We start from the raw sequence: 14,853 nt of genomic DNA, 5'->3' as shown, positions 1-14,853 counted from the left end.
ATCCTCCTCGCTCGCTCTCGGCCTTATTGTTGTTCTTCAGCTGACTCGGGGCCCCAGAAGAACGTGAAGGTTTTGGGGTTCACCCCCCACCTTCTCTTTGCTCTGAGTGATTGTCTAAAAAATTAAAAATGGCCGAGAATGTGGTGGAGCCGGGCCCGCCTTCAGCCAAGCGGCCTAAACTCTCCTCACCGGCGCTCTCCGTGTCCGCCAGCGACGGCACAGGTCAGTCTCGGGGCCCCAAACCCTCCCCACTCCTCGGTGCCGCAATTACTGCCCTTTTTCCCCTCTTTTGCCTAAATCTCCTCCTCCCTTTTACTGCTGTTAGCTCGAGCCTGCCTTTCTCCTTCCCGTCTGTTTCGCCTGTTCTCGCTCCGTTTGCAGCTATTTGTGTTAGTGGCATAGGGAGGGTGTTAGGATGTTTTTGCTCTTCTGTTTTTTTGGGAGTGATTAAAACCAAAGCTGTTCAGTTTATTGTGCCTCCGATGAGCTGCAGATAGGACTTAACAGTTCGTCATTTTCGTGTCTTTCACAATAGTAGCGATTACCGAGCTCCTTGCTAAGCATAATGCCAGTTGCAGAAATACGAAGTAGTGCTAAAGACGATGCTTTTGTACACTGTATTGCTGAATTACGTGCGTACACACAAATGGCATGTTTTTGTATTTTATTTTGCATATGGGGCTTCTTTTACAGTTTGTTTAGAAACGAGAAATTTCTTTCTCTGCTCTTTTTCTTTTTTTCTTCTTATGTGCAGTCTGCTTATATGATTTATTTTTCACGTTCCTTCGTTCTTCTTCCTTGCAGAAGTGTATAAAAATACTGCTTTTCTGATTCAAATAGACCATCGGCTTGAGGAAAAACAGCTAAAACCAAAATCCGGATGCCATGCTTGTGGCATAAGGTTTATTGTAACTCTTATCTTCTTAGAGATGACATTTTATTTCACCTTATTTGCATTAAGAATCAATATGGAGTGTAGTTAATCTTGCATCTCCTGTTTCTTTGCTGCAGCACCAAAATGTCTGAAATTCCCCTGTAGACTTAAGAGCTGTGAAGAGAAAAGGGGCTGCTCTGCGGTCCTACAAAGGTCTTTGGTGATGCTGCGAAGGCAAGCTAGAGCATGGAAATTTTAGGTGTCCCAATCCCTAGCAAATATGAACTGGTTATACTGGGGGGGGGAGGAAGTAACAAAGGGCTGTTCAGCTTTTTAATGCTTCTTGCGAAGCAAGTGAGTATTTGGTGTCGTTTTGCTATGAGAATACTCGGTTACCTGTCCCACAGGAGTTTCTTTGAACTCGCATTAGATCTTATTAGCCTATGGGATGTGGAGGAGGCCTCCTCCTGCCAGTCTGGTGAGCGGTGGCATTTCTGAAGGCACCAGTGCTCTTGTTCAATGCAGTTAACAACTGGCAAGAAAAGGGAAGAGTTGTTGTTGTTGTGGGTTTTTGTTTGTTTGTTTGTTTTCTGAAAAGCTCTCTTTGACAATTAACACCTGGTTTTAATAGCAGGTCTTTGAGCAGTGTATGTAATTCTGCTTGGGATCATCTCCAAAATTTTGATTTTGCCTTTTCCGTTGTCGGTGAATGACGTATTAGTTTTGAAAAGTTTGTGTGTGACTTTTAGTGCATATTAAATACAGCCAATATTATGTTGTAATTGGAGGACATGACTATTCCTAATATCAACAGGTCTCTAGTAAGAGAGTAGAAGAGGGTTGGAGAAGCTACTCTTTAGCTAGAACTACTTGTTGGCTGCTTTTGTGCTAGATTTGGAAAACAGCAGTTAATTCAATAGTAACTGTTTTTAATTTGTCTTGATAGTGGTTATTTTTCTTTGTTTAGAGAGGTGAGATAAAAATATTTTGTGAGAAGTTCTGATACTTTAAAAATATGAAAGTTAAAGACACATTTTTATTCAAATGAACACACATCTGAATTCAGACATTTGTGATCAAATAAGGGTTGGATAATTTGTGAATGTATTTCAGTTGAACAGGTGCAGACTTTCACAGAATACTTCGTCTTTAGTTGTTAATGTACTGGGCAGCTTTTTATAGTTAATAAAAGAACTTTACAGTTTTGGTGACTAGAGACTGGACAGTTGCAGTAAGTTTCAGTAAGTTTCAGTTTTTCCCAAAGTGATTGGGACTGCCATCACTTGATAGCTATGCAGAGGTTTATGGTGGTGCAAACACTTCATATGTGCTACATAAGACCTATTAAAAAGTTCGTAATCTTCTGGCTTTTTTTAGTAAAATCCAACCTATGTATGTATTTTGAGGGTTGTATTTTTTCATTTGCTGCTTGAGACTGCAGTTTGTTTTGTCATACTTCCGTTGTGGGAAACTGCTCTGAAGTTTATAATTTTTTAACCTATCTGCTGGTTAAATCTGCTTTGAAATAGTGCAAGCAGCTGTCATTAAGTAAATTCCACTTATAGAATCTTGTATTGTCCCCACTCCTTGGTTAATTATAGGAAATAAGTAACATGGTGCTTATGTACTTACTCAAGCACTCTTTTTAAAACTGTTAGATTCTCATCACTGTCAGAGGGAAGGAGAAAGGTAAGAAACTTGTGTTGTCGATGAAACTTTTTGCAGCACCTGTGCACAGTGCTGGTTTTGCTGTTTACTTTTTGATTCGTTTCTTAATCTGAAACATTTTAGTTTGTTAGATACTTAAAAATGATGATTGACTCCTGTTAAATTATTCCCAAACTTGCAGATGTTAAGTATGTTTATATTGAAGACTAAGAGGAGTCTCTAACTCATGTTTTCACTGTTGACCTGTATGATATTCATATTCTGGGCCTGGAATGTACTGAACTCTAATGTTGGTGGCTTTCTTCTAAAAAGAAGTAAGCAGGGATTGTCCTAATATGATTTATATATTGGCAGCAGCCAAATACAGCTGCATTTCCCACTTTTGTTGCAGTGCTGCATCATCTTCTGTCTGTCTAGTTATAGATGGTTCATGTGTTCCTTGCTCAGAATTTGCTTTGCCATGGAACATACTGTGTTAGTGTGCTTTTAAGGTGTTTTATTAATATCAGTTCATCCTTTAGGAGGCAAACGGAATGTTTGTAGCACGTCTTACTGTAATAAACATTTTGAAGTAGTTTAGAAAGTCTTGGTACTTTCAGTGTCCTGCAGTATATTAGAATTTTTGAATGGATTAATTTTTTCTTTAATGTGTAGCTCTGGAATAATTTCAGAGACAGGACTGTGTGGGATTTCATTGAACTACACAGGTTTTTCTACAATTTTTTTTTTTCCCCCTTTCCTCCCCTATTTGAGTGTTGCAAAGAATGGTAAAGATCTATGTATCTTGTCCGGCCCTTAAATTTTCTGAAGGCCATTACAACTCTACAGTGGGATCATCTTTTGGTGACAACAGTGGCTTTGTTACACTTCTGTACCAGCACGGTTACATTGCCAGAAGACGACACTGGCTACATTGCCAGTGTAGCTCCTTTGCTCGCCTTTCCTAACTGGTAGCAACATTTTTCATATGTTGCACCTACTTTAACAAGACTTTCTTAAATGTTGTTAGCAAACTTGTGCATGTTAGTTCCCTCACATCCTGAGGAATTACCTGTTGGAGTTAAATGAGTGATAGTTGTTCATAAAGACAGGTTTTAAATTGGATGCTTTAAACTACTTGTTTTGGTATTTTGGGGGGGGGAGTGTAGGGTGAGGAGATGTCTTTTATTTGTGGATCGCTCAACTTTTCCTGCAGTAATGCAGGTGTGCTGAAATTGCTATGTACAGATTTCTGGCATATTCAGGACAGGAGAGTTTAATTGTATTTTACAATCCCCCCCACCACACACACTCCTACTCCCACTTAGAAATAACCTGTTTTCTGTGAACTGGGAAAGTGTTTTGCGCTCTGGGGTCAGAACTGGTGTTTCTTCACAGAATAAAAATGGAGTACCCACCCCCCTTGCTGCAGTGTGTTTGTATAGTATCATGTCTTTAGTCTGCTAGATCTGAAAATAAAATTTAAAGTGCTTGGTGTTTCTGGCTTGCTGGGACACTGGAAGTCAGTTTTCTACAATGAGTTGGCACATGTGTTACATCAAAGATCAGACAATGTATTTGTGGTATGTACCTTAACATCCTTCAGTTTACTATATCCAAAAGTCATGTTTTTCTGTGCAATAGCGCATCTTCAATCTCTCTTGAAGTATCTATCTTTTGTGACGTCTGGACGTTCCTTTTTGTCAGGAGCTGTTTCTGAACTTTTTGCATTTTACTCTCCATCACATCAAAGGTCTAAGACCTGTAATGAAACTTCTCTTCTGGACTACGGCAGTTTTGACTGATACTCATCTTTCATTTGTTCCGAATGGATCAGGATGTTTCTTTTCTCAAAATGAATTGTATTAATCTTGCCTCACTGCCCTTCTCAATTCTGTTTTCTGAGAGCTGTATGGTTTTTGCTAGTGTTTGTATAAACTACATTTAAAATTAACAACTTTCCATCAGTCTGTTTTCTAGCTAATGTTAAAGACCAAGTGATTAGCTACATTTTAACTTACAGCTATCAGTTAAATGCTTTCATCCCTTGTTAAAAGCCATATTTCTTGCTAGTTTTGCCTTAAAGTGTCATTTGATGGATGGCATATACTGTAAATCAAGTATTGCAGTGGTGGATGCTTGTGTGATAAAAATGAGTGGCTTTGCTGTGTAGCTAAACACACTCTCAAGGCAACTGTATTAGGAATAAATATAAATTAAGAAAATTTAAGTCTGTGAGACTTCTTTAAAAAGTAAGGAAATCATTCATATAGTACTTAGTGATTAAAAAAAAAATCATGCAGACTTTTGAACATTGTAGTTTCCAAACTGCTGTATCTATTATTTTTGTCTTTCACCATGGCGTCTCTGTCTCTGACATAGGTAGGAACTTCTTCTGAGCAGTGTTAGAACGGTACCTAATTAAAAAAAAAAATACTCCAAGACGGGGATGATACATACAGTGATGTAAAACTGAGTGTTGAGCACTTATGGATAAAAGAGCCTTTGAGACTGGAAAACCAGTTTGAAATTGCAATTTGAAACTAGATTCACAAGTTTAATATTGTAGGGAAAAACCTTTGTTTGGGAAAACACTTGAGAATTTAAATCCTAGATTACAAAAAAATCTACTAATTTTTCCATCTTGTTCCTCACAGTCCTAGAGCAGAGCTTGCCTTGAGTTCAGGTTATTGGTCACTTGTGCATTTGCAGAAAACCAAATTTTGTCTGGGAAGGGTCTATCAGACTCTAGGTTTTAGTATATGTTTTTGGGGGATGTGTGCCTAATAAAATACTAGGACTAAATGCTGAACTTCTACTGTAGGAATTATTATTATTTTTTTTTTTATCTTTATAACTTGGAGGAAACCACTTTATTATTAAATTTCAATTTTGTATGTTTTAGTGTATGTTTCTCTGTAGGCTTCTTGATCATCTCCAGTGTGTCACCTCAGTGTCTTGCTTAGCCGAAGCAGCCTTTCAGTGCTTGTTCCAACTGTGTAACGATACTACTTCAACCTTGCATTTGTGATCTTTCTGAGAGGATTTGCCCAAAAATCACTTAGATTTAGTATTTGACAAATGGAGTCATTTTGCTGTGTAGATTTTACTGACAACTAAACAATGCACACCTGTCTCCAAGGATTTTGCTTTTCTGTTTTTACTTAAACTGTAGCAGCAGGCTGAAGTAAAATACATCTGTCTCTGCATATGGTGGTGTGCCTGAAAAAATCTTCCATGGCTGCCTTGAATTTGTAGAACTTTAAGTAGAACTTAAAGTAGGGTAGAGATCCTTCCCCTGAACAGTATCTGACAACCTCTTGTTCTCTTCCTTAGTAGCAACAAGTTTTCTTTAAGTGGACTGGCATATCAATGTACTTAAAGTTCTCTTAAAAACTCGGTATGTAATATTCTCCTTCAAGCACCTATTTCTTCCAAGTCTTTTTGAAGAAAATTAGAAGTGCTGAATTCTGATGGAGTCAAATCACAGTAACTTGTTGCTCAGTTGATGCTGTTCCTATAAACACACCTGACATCAAGCATGTGAAGTTGAAGACTAGTCTAAGATTTTCATTAAAAAGCATACATTAGATACAGAACCTTGAAAAAACAGGTTATTTTCTATTGGTGGTCATTGTGAGATGGGGAAGATAAAGATTTGGCTCTTTCCCATTCGATGGTGTGAAACACCTCTGTACCACATCTTTTGTTGAATTCCTATAGGAGATCTAAGGATGGGAGTTTTGAAAGGTCTCTGCTTGCAGAATCAAGATTGGCTATTTCCTTTTTTTGGTAGGACTTCCAAATACCACTGAATAGACAATTTCTCTTGTTTTAAGAGAGATTGTAACACACTCCTACTGTTTTAATGAATGAAAAGGCATTCATTTTCAAGGATTTTTGCTTTTTGGAATCCTAATAAAAACCAAAATGCTGATAAATGGCTTGCTCAGTACAAATTTTGGTGAAGCTAAAACTGCCTTTTACATGTTGCTGAATGTAATTTCAGGAAATCTGGATATTACTGGTTTAAGATAATGAAGTATGATCTGCTGACTTATTTTGTTTACTTGAATATTTTTTTGTACATAAATTCAGCATTGCTTTTTGCTTTTACTCTGGAGTAATGTTAAATGAACTCAGAAAAGTGACTTGACTTTTTAGTAATTGTATATGCAGATTGCATCATTTCAAAGTAGTTGTTAGCTGGACAATTAAATGAACTTTACTCTTTTCTTGAAACTGATTTATAATTGCTTCTAAAATGAGTTCAGTGTGTTCTGTGCACATAAGGGTGTCCCATCCTATCTGCATGTACCCAGTTTTTGTCCACCAGCTTCTTTAACTTTCTAGACCTTTGTGCATACACAGATGCCGCTGGGCATAAGAATACTAATTTAGAGACTTTTGAGTAAAGTTAAAGGTAGCCCAATGAAATTTATGCAAAAAGCAACACGTTCACAGGGAAAATATGAATGGTGTGACTTCAGCATTTTGGAATTAAAATGTCAAAACTTCATCTTACTTGGGTTATCAGTGATGACTAGTACCTTTGTATAACAGCATGAATAAACAGGTACTTAAATAAAAATATCTCTGAAATTCCTCCTTAAGTAATATTAAATCTTTAAACACTGACTATTCATGAATTTTGACCCCAGTTTTTTCCATATGATTACACCACTTCAGTTTCCCTAGAACTGTTACAATTCTATATTCCAGACTCATAACCATTGCATTTTTGCTATGGTTTTCTGTGGTTAACTCCTGCTATCATCTGTATCTCTAAATACTGTTTTTTTAAAGAACTTTGAGTATGAAAGTGAAAAGTTTGTTATAAATACAATTTTCTTCTGAAATTGCAAAAAAACATGTATCAATCAGAGTCTACTAAAATAGGTATTTCAGTTGATAGTAGTTTGGGAAAAGTATGATTTAAACTTGCAGGTTGAGACTTCACAAAATTGAGACTATTTTCCGTAAGCGAAAGTTGATGCTTTTGACACCGGTGTTTGCATGGGGATTAGGATAGCTTAAAGCATGGAGAGAGAGAGAGGTTCTAATTTTAGGACTTCAGTAAATGTTGAATGATATGCTGTTATGCTGTTGCTGCTTTAGAATGATTTTTGTTGTTGTTCACACTTGTAAAATACTTACATTTATGCCTGGTTGTTACAACTAATATTGCAATCACGTGCATTCGAGATGGTGAATTGGACTTTGATCAACAAATATTTGTTTGTTTTTAAAAATATTTGTGCCAGAAATTGTGTACTACCATAATGTGTTAGCATGTTTTGAGCCTTTGTGTTTGTTATCTTCCAGGTATTTTGAATAAGGTTTTTTTAATGTTTTCTGTCTGTATTATTTACAATGTTTCTTGATGTAGTGAAAAAACAGGTCTGTTCTAGATTGGCAGGGAAGAAAGGTGGCAGTGCTTTCCCAGTTTCTTACAGGGAACTGGATTAATATCGAAGTCTAACGTTGAAGACTGTTACTCAAATAGCATAATACAGAACACGAATTCTCAGTTGCTGTTGAGCAAGGGATCAGCCCCCATTAGGGTTATACAGGGAGTGCTGTCTGAGGATTTTGGAAGCAGTAGCTGCAATGATGACTCTAGACCTTAATAGCTTAGCCTGATGTGAATGTTTTGCCCCTGCATTTTGAATTAATTTAGTAGATGAATTTAAATTATTTCTATGTTTTAAGTTAGAACATTTTGGCAGAGCTTGTGTTACCATTGGGTAATTGTGGCTTCGTAGAGGATCTGCATGAAAAGGCCCCTCTTTTAAGGGGTTTGATGGCCTGGTCTCCAAAGTGCAGTATAGCAACGTTCCTACCAGGTTGGTGTGTGCCTCTTCCTTAGGCATGTGGGTTTTTGTTTGGTTTTTTTTTCTTCTTCCTGATAAAACTGCCTGGACTTATCTAGCTTAATATCCTGTCATTGTAGGAGCCTTGGGAATTGATGACTTTATTAGCACTTTATTTCAACTCTGTGCTTCACCTTTGCTTCTGCATTTTCATGAACACTTGAAGCTTATCCTATGAGATTGTGTCTCCTTATCTTGTCCTGCCTTTTTGGTTTTATGTTTTGAGTTCTGGCTTTCTGTTTTGAGGGCATTTCAGACTGCGTTTTGGGGCCTGTAATGCTGGTGCTTGACTGCAAACCTGAATGGCTGATTTCTCTGGAATACTGGTGGGATCTTCTGGGCACTTTCTCTATTACATGTAGAGGAAATACACTTGATTACATGTATTACATGTGACTGTTCAGTTATGGGTAGCTTTTGTATTGCCATGCAGGGAAGATGCTGACCTCAGCACCTTACAGTTATTCTTTGTCTGAAAGCGTGGCAGAGGTGTTGTGTTTTCCATGTGCTCCAACATCATCTGTGGTTCCTGTCAACCCTGTCACATGCATGCTTTGTATTCAGTGTCCTGTATTAAGCCTTGTCTGCTTGTTTTGTTGTGAACCCAATGACTGTGATATGAGTTGATCCACTAAGAGGTTGCTGGGCTTCAGAAATATTTGTGTAAAAAAGGTGGCTGTTGAGTAGCTTTCGAAGTTGGTGTGTCTTGGTTTGGAATGGAATGAATGGAAAATGGGACAGGGACTGTTGAGTTTCTTATCTCTTTGCTGGTCTGGCAGAGGTAGGCTCAGGAGTCAGTTGCTGTCTGGACTATCTGCCATGCAGGGTTCTTGAGGCATTGCTCATCACACATGATGCTTTTCCTTCAGCTTGTACCAATTCTTCTCAAGACTGAATGCTCCAATGTCTTGAGTCTGAGCGTTTGTACCTGTGAAATAAAGTGTTACTATTTTGTAGCATGTGGGGAAGTTTCTAGAAAACCAGTATTATTCACTGCAACCGATTTGCTGGGACCAGATAGTTTCCATATAGACAGAAATTCCTTTTTTATTCTGAAAGGTGAATAAAGGTCTGTTGTCTTAATCCAGAAATGAGAAAATGATGGAATCCTGACTGTAGGCTAGAAAGCATGTAAAAAACTCATATGTGCCACCAGAATATGTGTTGATTTCCTTGCTAAGTAGTTAGTATTGATACATTTTCCCTGCTCTATAAGCACTGTCATAAATTGCTGCATTGCCTGCTTTGAGAGCTATTGCATCATTGGTGCTACCAGGTGCTCTTGCAGTAAAACTAACTTGAAATAAATACTTTGTAGCTAATTTGAAAATTGATCACTTGATAAGACACTGAAGTCGTATTGACTTAAGGATTTTGATTGCACATTCTGTATGTGTCAGTTTAAAGTCCATTTTGGTGGCAGGTGGCTTTTGAGCCCAGGCTGGCAGTTTTCTTGCATCTTGCAGGTTAGACATTGTTAAAGGCAGACTTTTAGAAGTAGAATCCAAAATCAAGAAGACAGTCTATAGTATGCAATGCATGTTAGTACACTGATTTTTGAAGTTGTCTTCTCACAGTTTATACTACTTAATCCAGTCTAACTGAATTGCCACTGATAGAGATGGACCTGTTCCTGCTGTCTTTTCTGATTTTCTTACTATAGATCTAATGTAGCCAGGGCAAGTTAGGTCAGTTTCCTGACTTTTTTTCCCTAAAGACTTGCTGAGTGTTCAGTAGTGGTACAGTTCCTAAAAGGAATTGTGATAACCTGTGATAATCTCAACGTGCAAGGGATTAAGACTTTGGGATCTACTACTTAGATGTTGTTTTGAGGAGGTTTTCTTTTCTTTGCCTCTTGGGTGGCAGTAGCAATCTATTCTATATGTTCTTGTTAGCTGTAGAAAGAAATACACTAATAATACCATAAACAGCATAATGGGGAATCACTCTGTGCTGCTCTACTGCCATGAAGATTCAGCTCTACCACTGCCACTTCCGCCCAGTGTATTGTTGGATGGTTTTGGGCTTTAGGCCAGATACTGTCTGTTCTGTTACATCCCAGTTTTTCTGTGTCAGGATGTCTAGAGATGATGAATCTGGTGAAGAAACCTTTGCAGGACTAATCTTACTCCTCTGCCTTCCCACAAGCTTGATTTTGTTAGCGAGAAACCTTTGTGCGTATCCTTAAATATTGCAAGAGTAGCAGTGGGCTCAGTGTACTGGAAAGTCAATCTGTTCTCTGGATACTTCTCACCATTGTCATAAGCTATGTCTTTGGCTCTTGTGTGAGTATATATGATCTTGTTTTCACATGGTTTATGAGCTGCCTGGCCCAGCCTTAACAGTTTTTGACTTGGTCATAGATAGAACTCTCTACAGTGGCCTTTAGGGCACCAATTCTATGTAGAAGACTGAAATGGATTGCAGCTGTTAGATATACACAAGGTCCTATTCATCTTTGTGGTCATTTGAGATTTTGTTTCAGTCCTGTATCAGAAAATTTCTGCCTCCCAGCAGTTGACTAAAAATGTAATTTTCATAGCTGACCAGACAATTGAAAGCGTTTTTCTTTATCTACTGGCTAAAGCAGACTTTGAAGGTTTATTTTTGGAAAAGACTTCTGAAAAGAGCAAACTCATACCAGAATATTGCATTCTTGGTGTTTACTACTTAAAATTCTGGCAAATAGTTGACAGTATCCTTTTACAATTACTTGTCTGTAGTATATTCTCTAGGATTAAAAATCCTAGCAAGTTAGTTTTATGTGGAAACTTTTATATGGAGCATCTTAGATGTTTTGATGTAAAGAACTAATCCAATTTGGATTATTTCACAACTATTCAGATTTGAGGTGGGTTTTGTTAGTGTAGCTGGTGCTACATTGTGTTTTATGGCATTAATAAAAAGAATTAATGGCAGAGTTTTTCTTCCTGTTCACTGATGTCACAGAATGACCCAGCCAAGGAGCTCAGATAGCTTGTACCTGGATGCTCCAGTTAGTAATGGGCTAGTAAGCCTTAAAGCTGGAACTAGCTCCTCATTTATGAGGAAGGAGAATTTCAAGAAGAGTGAGGTCTTCAGAGAAGCAGATTAATATTTTCTTGTGAGTCAAGATGACCAAATCTTTGTCTCTCAAAACAAGAATTGCACTGCCCCTTTGTGGTGTTATATCTGAAATCATCTATATGGGTCTTCCTGAGAAAATACTAGGTGGTAGTTTGAAAAACAAGTTAGCTTTTTGTACTTAAACATTTACCAGTCGCTTTCCAGTGGGTTTTCTGAAGGGCTTTATATGCAGTGGTCTGAACTCAAGAAAGGTGAAGTGAGGACTTTTGGTTTGGGACTTGCCCTGTACTGGAAGTTGTGTTTGTCCAAGAGCAGAAATTCTTTTCCCAGTACAGTCAAAAGCGTGGCCTTTGGACTGTGTGGGTGCTGATGGGAGGTGTCTGGACTGCCATGATGGTTATGTTGTAGGTTACAGGCTTTGTGCTGGGTCATGTTTTTTCCAGTCACTTAACTTTTCAGTTTTGTTTGGTCATCATTGAGGACAGCAGACTTAACTTGTGAGTTCCTGATTGTGTCTTTTACTTCTTCCTCACTCATGGTCTCCTTGTGAGACTATTAGCAGAATGTTTTCAGGATGTCGTGTTTCAACAGATGCCTGTTAGACGTGTCCTAACAGTCTTCTTAAGGTGCCAATGGAAGCTGATTTAAGGCGTCATCAATTTTTTAATTACGTTTTCCATTTCCTTTATCTTTGAGAGTCTCTTCCACTAACTCTTCCCATGTTCATCGAAATGTAATTCTTAAGCTAAACACTGAGCATTGTAAGTTTGCTTTGGCTTTAGTTTTTTGTTTTAATTTTTTTTGGGGGGGATGGGGGCGTGTGTGGTGTGTTTTTAGACGAACACACAACATTAAATTCATAATTTTAGATGACAGAGAACTTGGACAGAGATTTATTCTTCTGATTGTTCTTTCACTTTTGAATCTTCAAAAATACCAGTCATGCAAATGAATGATCAGTCCTTAGTGTGTCTTGCAAAGCATAACTTCTAGCATAAGATACATGATAATGAAGAATGGGCTACCTGATTTTAATAGTTTAAAAGTTCTTTAATGGAAATTTTCAGTCTGTCTCTGGTGGTTTGTAGTAATGTAGAGTGTATAAAAAGAGTGTTAAAATCCCTGTTGTGGTGTACCTGCATTCTTGTCAATCTCATACCATATTTTCAGAATTCCAAAGTCATAATCTTATCCATGATAACAGTTGTGAAGTTGTAGAAACTCTGTTAGTCCAGGTGTTTGGTAATTTGGGTAGAGTATAATGTGAAACATTTTAAACAGATCCATAATGCTGATGAATTTTTCTTATATGCTGTTCAACTGTAGTCTTTTTTCCACTAATATTTGGACCATTTTAATCTTGAGTTCCGCCATCTGTGGTCACTGCAGCCAAGGCTGCATTTGAGCTTTGCATTCCTCACCAGACACACATTGTTGGTGAGAACAACATAAAGGCTCCCCTCTCACTCGAAGAGGGAAGTTGTCCTTAATTCATGTCAGGAACCATAAGCTTTCCAAGTTATTTTTGGTTTAACTTCCGTAAGGTTAAATAGACCAAGGTACTTAACTACTACAGCAGACTTGAGAATTTCTTGTTCTCTTGAGCAAATCGATTCTGGGTACTGTGTAATATTCTTGTATCTATATACTCCAAGTAGCAATCTTTTGCCACTTAGTTACCTCAGGGATTGCTTTGCATGGGCTCTTGAGATGGGAATTTGTTTTTTCATCCTGGCGTTTTTCACAGTTTTGTGGCAAGGAGGGTTACTTTGTTTTCTGACAGTATTTGTTGTGGGAAGATACTGGCTGTCCAGTGAAGTTCAATGAAATTTGACAATTCAATGCTGCTAATGACTGCATGTGGAAGAAGAAAAAAACCAAACAGCTGCCCAAAATAAGAAGTCAAAACAACCAACCAAACCAAATACCAGAAAACCCAATTCAACATAAAACCTTATAACCAAATCTCTATTATTTTATAAATAGTAAAAATTATTTTTTAAATTATGTTGCTGTATTAATTATTGTTGTTCCAAAAGTGACAGAGTTTAGCAAAAGTTATAAAGACAGTGTTTTCCCACCAACCTGCTAATTCCTTCTCATAATTGCTGTTTAATTCCACTGGCTATCTCTGAGATATTTCAGTATGTATTTTTCACTCTTCTCTTGTCAAAATTCTCAAGTTGGGAGATCACAGGCTGAGATATCCAGTGGTCTTTCAACACAAATTGTAGAAGGCTGATGTAGAATGGTTTTCTCTAGTTTGGACCCAAAAAGTTTAGAATTACTTTTATCCTGATGAATTAGATAGCTTTCAGTAACAACTGATGAGGGAATTTTGCTGAAATATAAAAAGTCAAGTTTTGCTAGTTGCTGGAAATTAAAAAGTAGAAACTTAAAGTCACTTAGTTGCTCTGACCTCATACGCAATCTATTTTGTTTTTCAGATTTTGGATCACTCTTTGATCTGGAACATGACTTGCCAGATGAACTGATCAGCTCCACAGAACTTGGACTCAGCAACGGTGGTGACATTAATCAGCTGCAGACCAGCCTTGGCCTGGCACAAGATGCTGCCTCTAAACACAAGCAGCTGTCTGAACTTCTACGGGCTGGTAGCTCCCCAAATCTCAATATGGGGGTTGGTGGCCCTGGCCAAGGCATGGCCAGTCAAACCCAACAAAACAGTCCTGGAATGGGAATGTTAAATAGCATGGTGAAAAGCCCCATGGCACAGGCTGGGTTGACTTCTCCCAATATGGCGATGGGTGCAAGTGGACCAAACCAGGGTCCTTCTGCTCAATCCACAGCAGCAATGATGCCAACAGTGAACAGCCCAGTTAACCAGCCTGGCATGGGAATGAACACAGGGATGAATGCTGGCATGAATCCTGGGATGTTGGCAGCAGGCAACGGACAGGGGATGATGCAGGGGCAAGTCATGAACGGTTCAATTGGAGCAGGCAGAGGGCGACCCAATATGCCGTACCCAAACCCGGGCATGGGCAGTGCTGGTAACTTGTTGGCTGAGACATTGCAACAAGGCACTCCACAGATGGGAGGGCAGGCTGGACTAAGAGGGCCACAGCCTGGAGCCATGAACAAGGTAAGACAAGCTAAATTTCATTACTTTTCCTCATTGTTGACTTTGTTTTGTAAAATTAATCCCCTGCACTGTGGATTCTAGAGGGTTTCTTCTTTAAGAATCCTGATGTATTAAATAGTTTATATGCTGCTAAAGTGGAATTTGTGATGGTCATAGGAAGCAAAAATTGCATCTTGCACAACAAGCAAGACTATGGCTACATTAAAAAGCCTATTTTAGAAATCTTGTGACAGTGCAGATTATCCATAACACTGAATAGTAACTTGATTGTGTTTTATTCTGTTTTT

The 14,853-nt window shown here is 38.2% G+C and overlaps 1 protein-coding gene across 1 annotated transcript in view; it reads left to right on the top strand.

Moving 5' to 3' along the window:
- The first annotated feature begins 83 nt into the window (after nt 1–83).
- Nucleotides 84–14,853, top strand: part of EP300 (EP300 lysine acetyltransferase) — a 59,501-nt gene continuing 44,731 nt past the window's right edge. Inside the window, exons 1-2 of the mRNA XM_014882607.2 lie at nt 84–222; nt 13,908–14,566. Of these exons, the coding sequence (XP_014738093.2) occupies nt 129–222; nt 13,908–14,566 (753 nt within the window). The 5' untranslated portion in view covers nt 84–128. The remainder of the gene's footprint in view (nt 223–13,907; nt 14,567–14,853) is intronic.

Source organism: Sturnus vulgaris, chromosome 5 (assembly GCF_052056855.1).
Source record: "Sturnus vulgaris isolate bStuVul1 chromosome 5, bStuVul1.hap1, whole genome shotgun sequence".
Lineage (NCBI taxonomy): Eukaryota > Metazoa > Chordata > Aves > Passeriformes > Sturnidae > Sturnus > Sturnus vulgaris.
The sequence above is the reverse complement of the archived record's forward strand: the minus strand, read 5'-3'. Positions and strand labels throughout refer to the sequence as shown.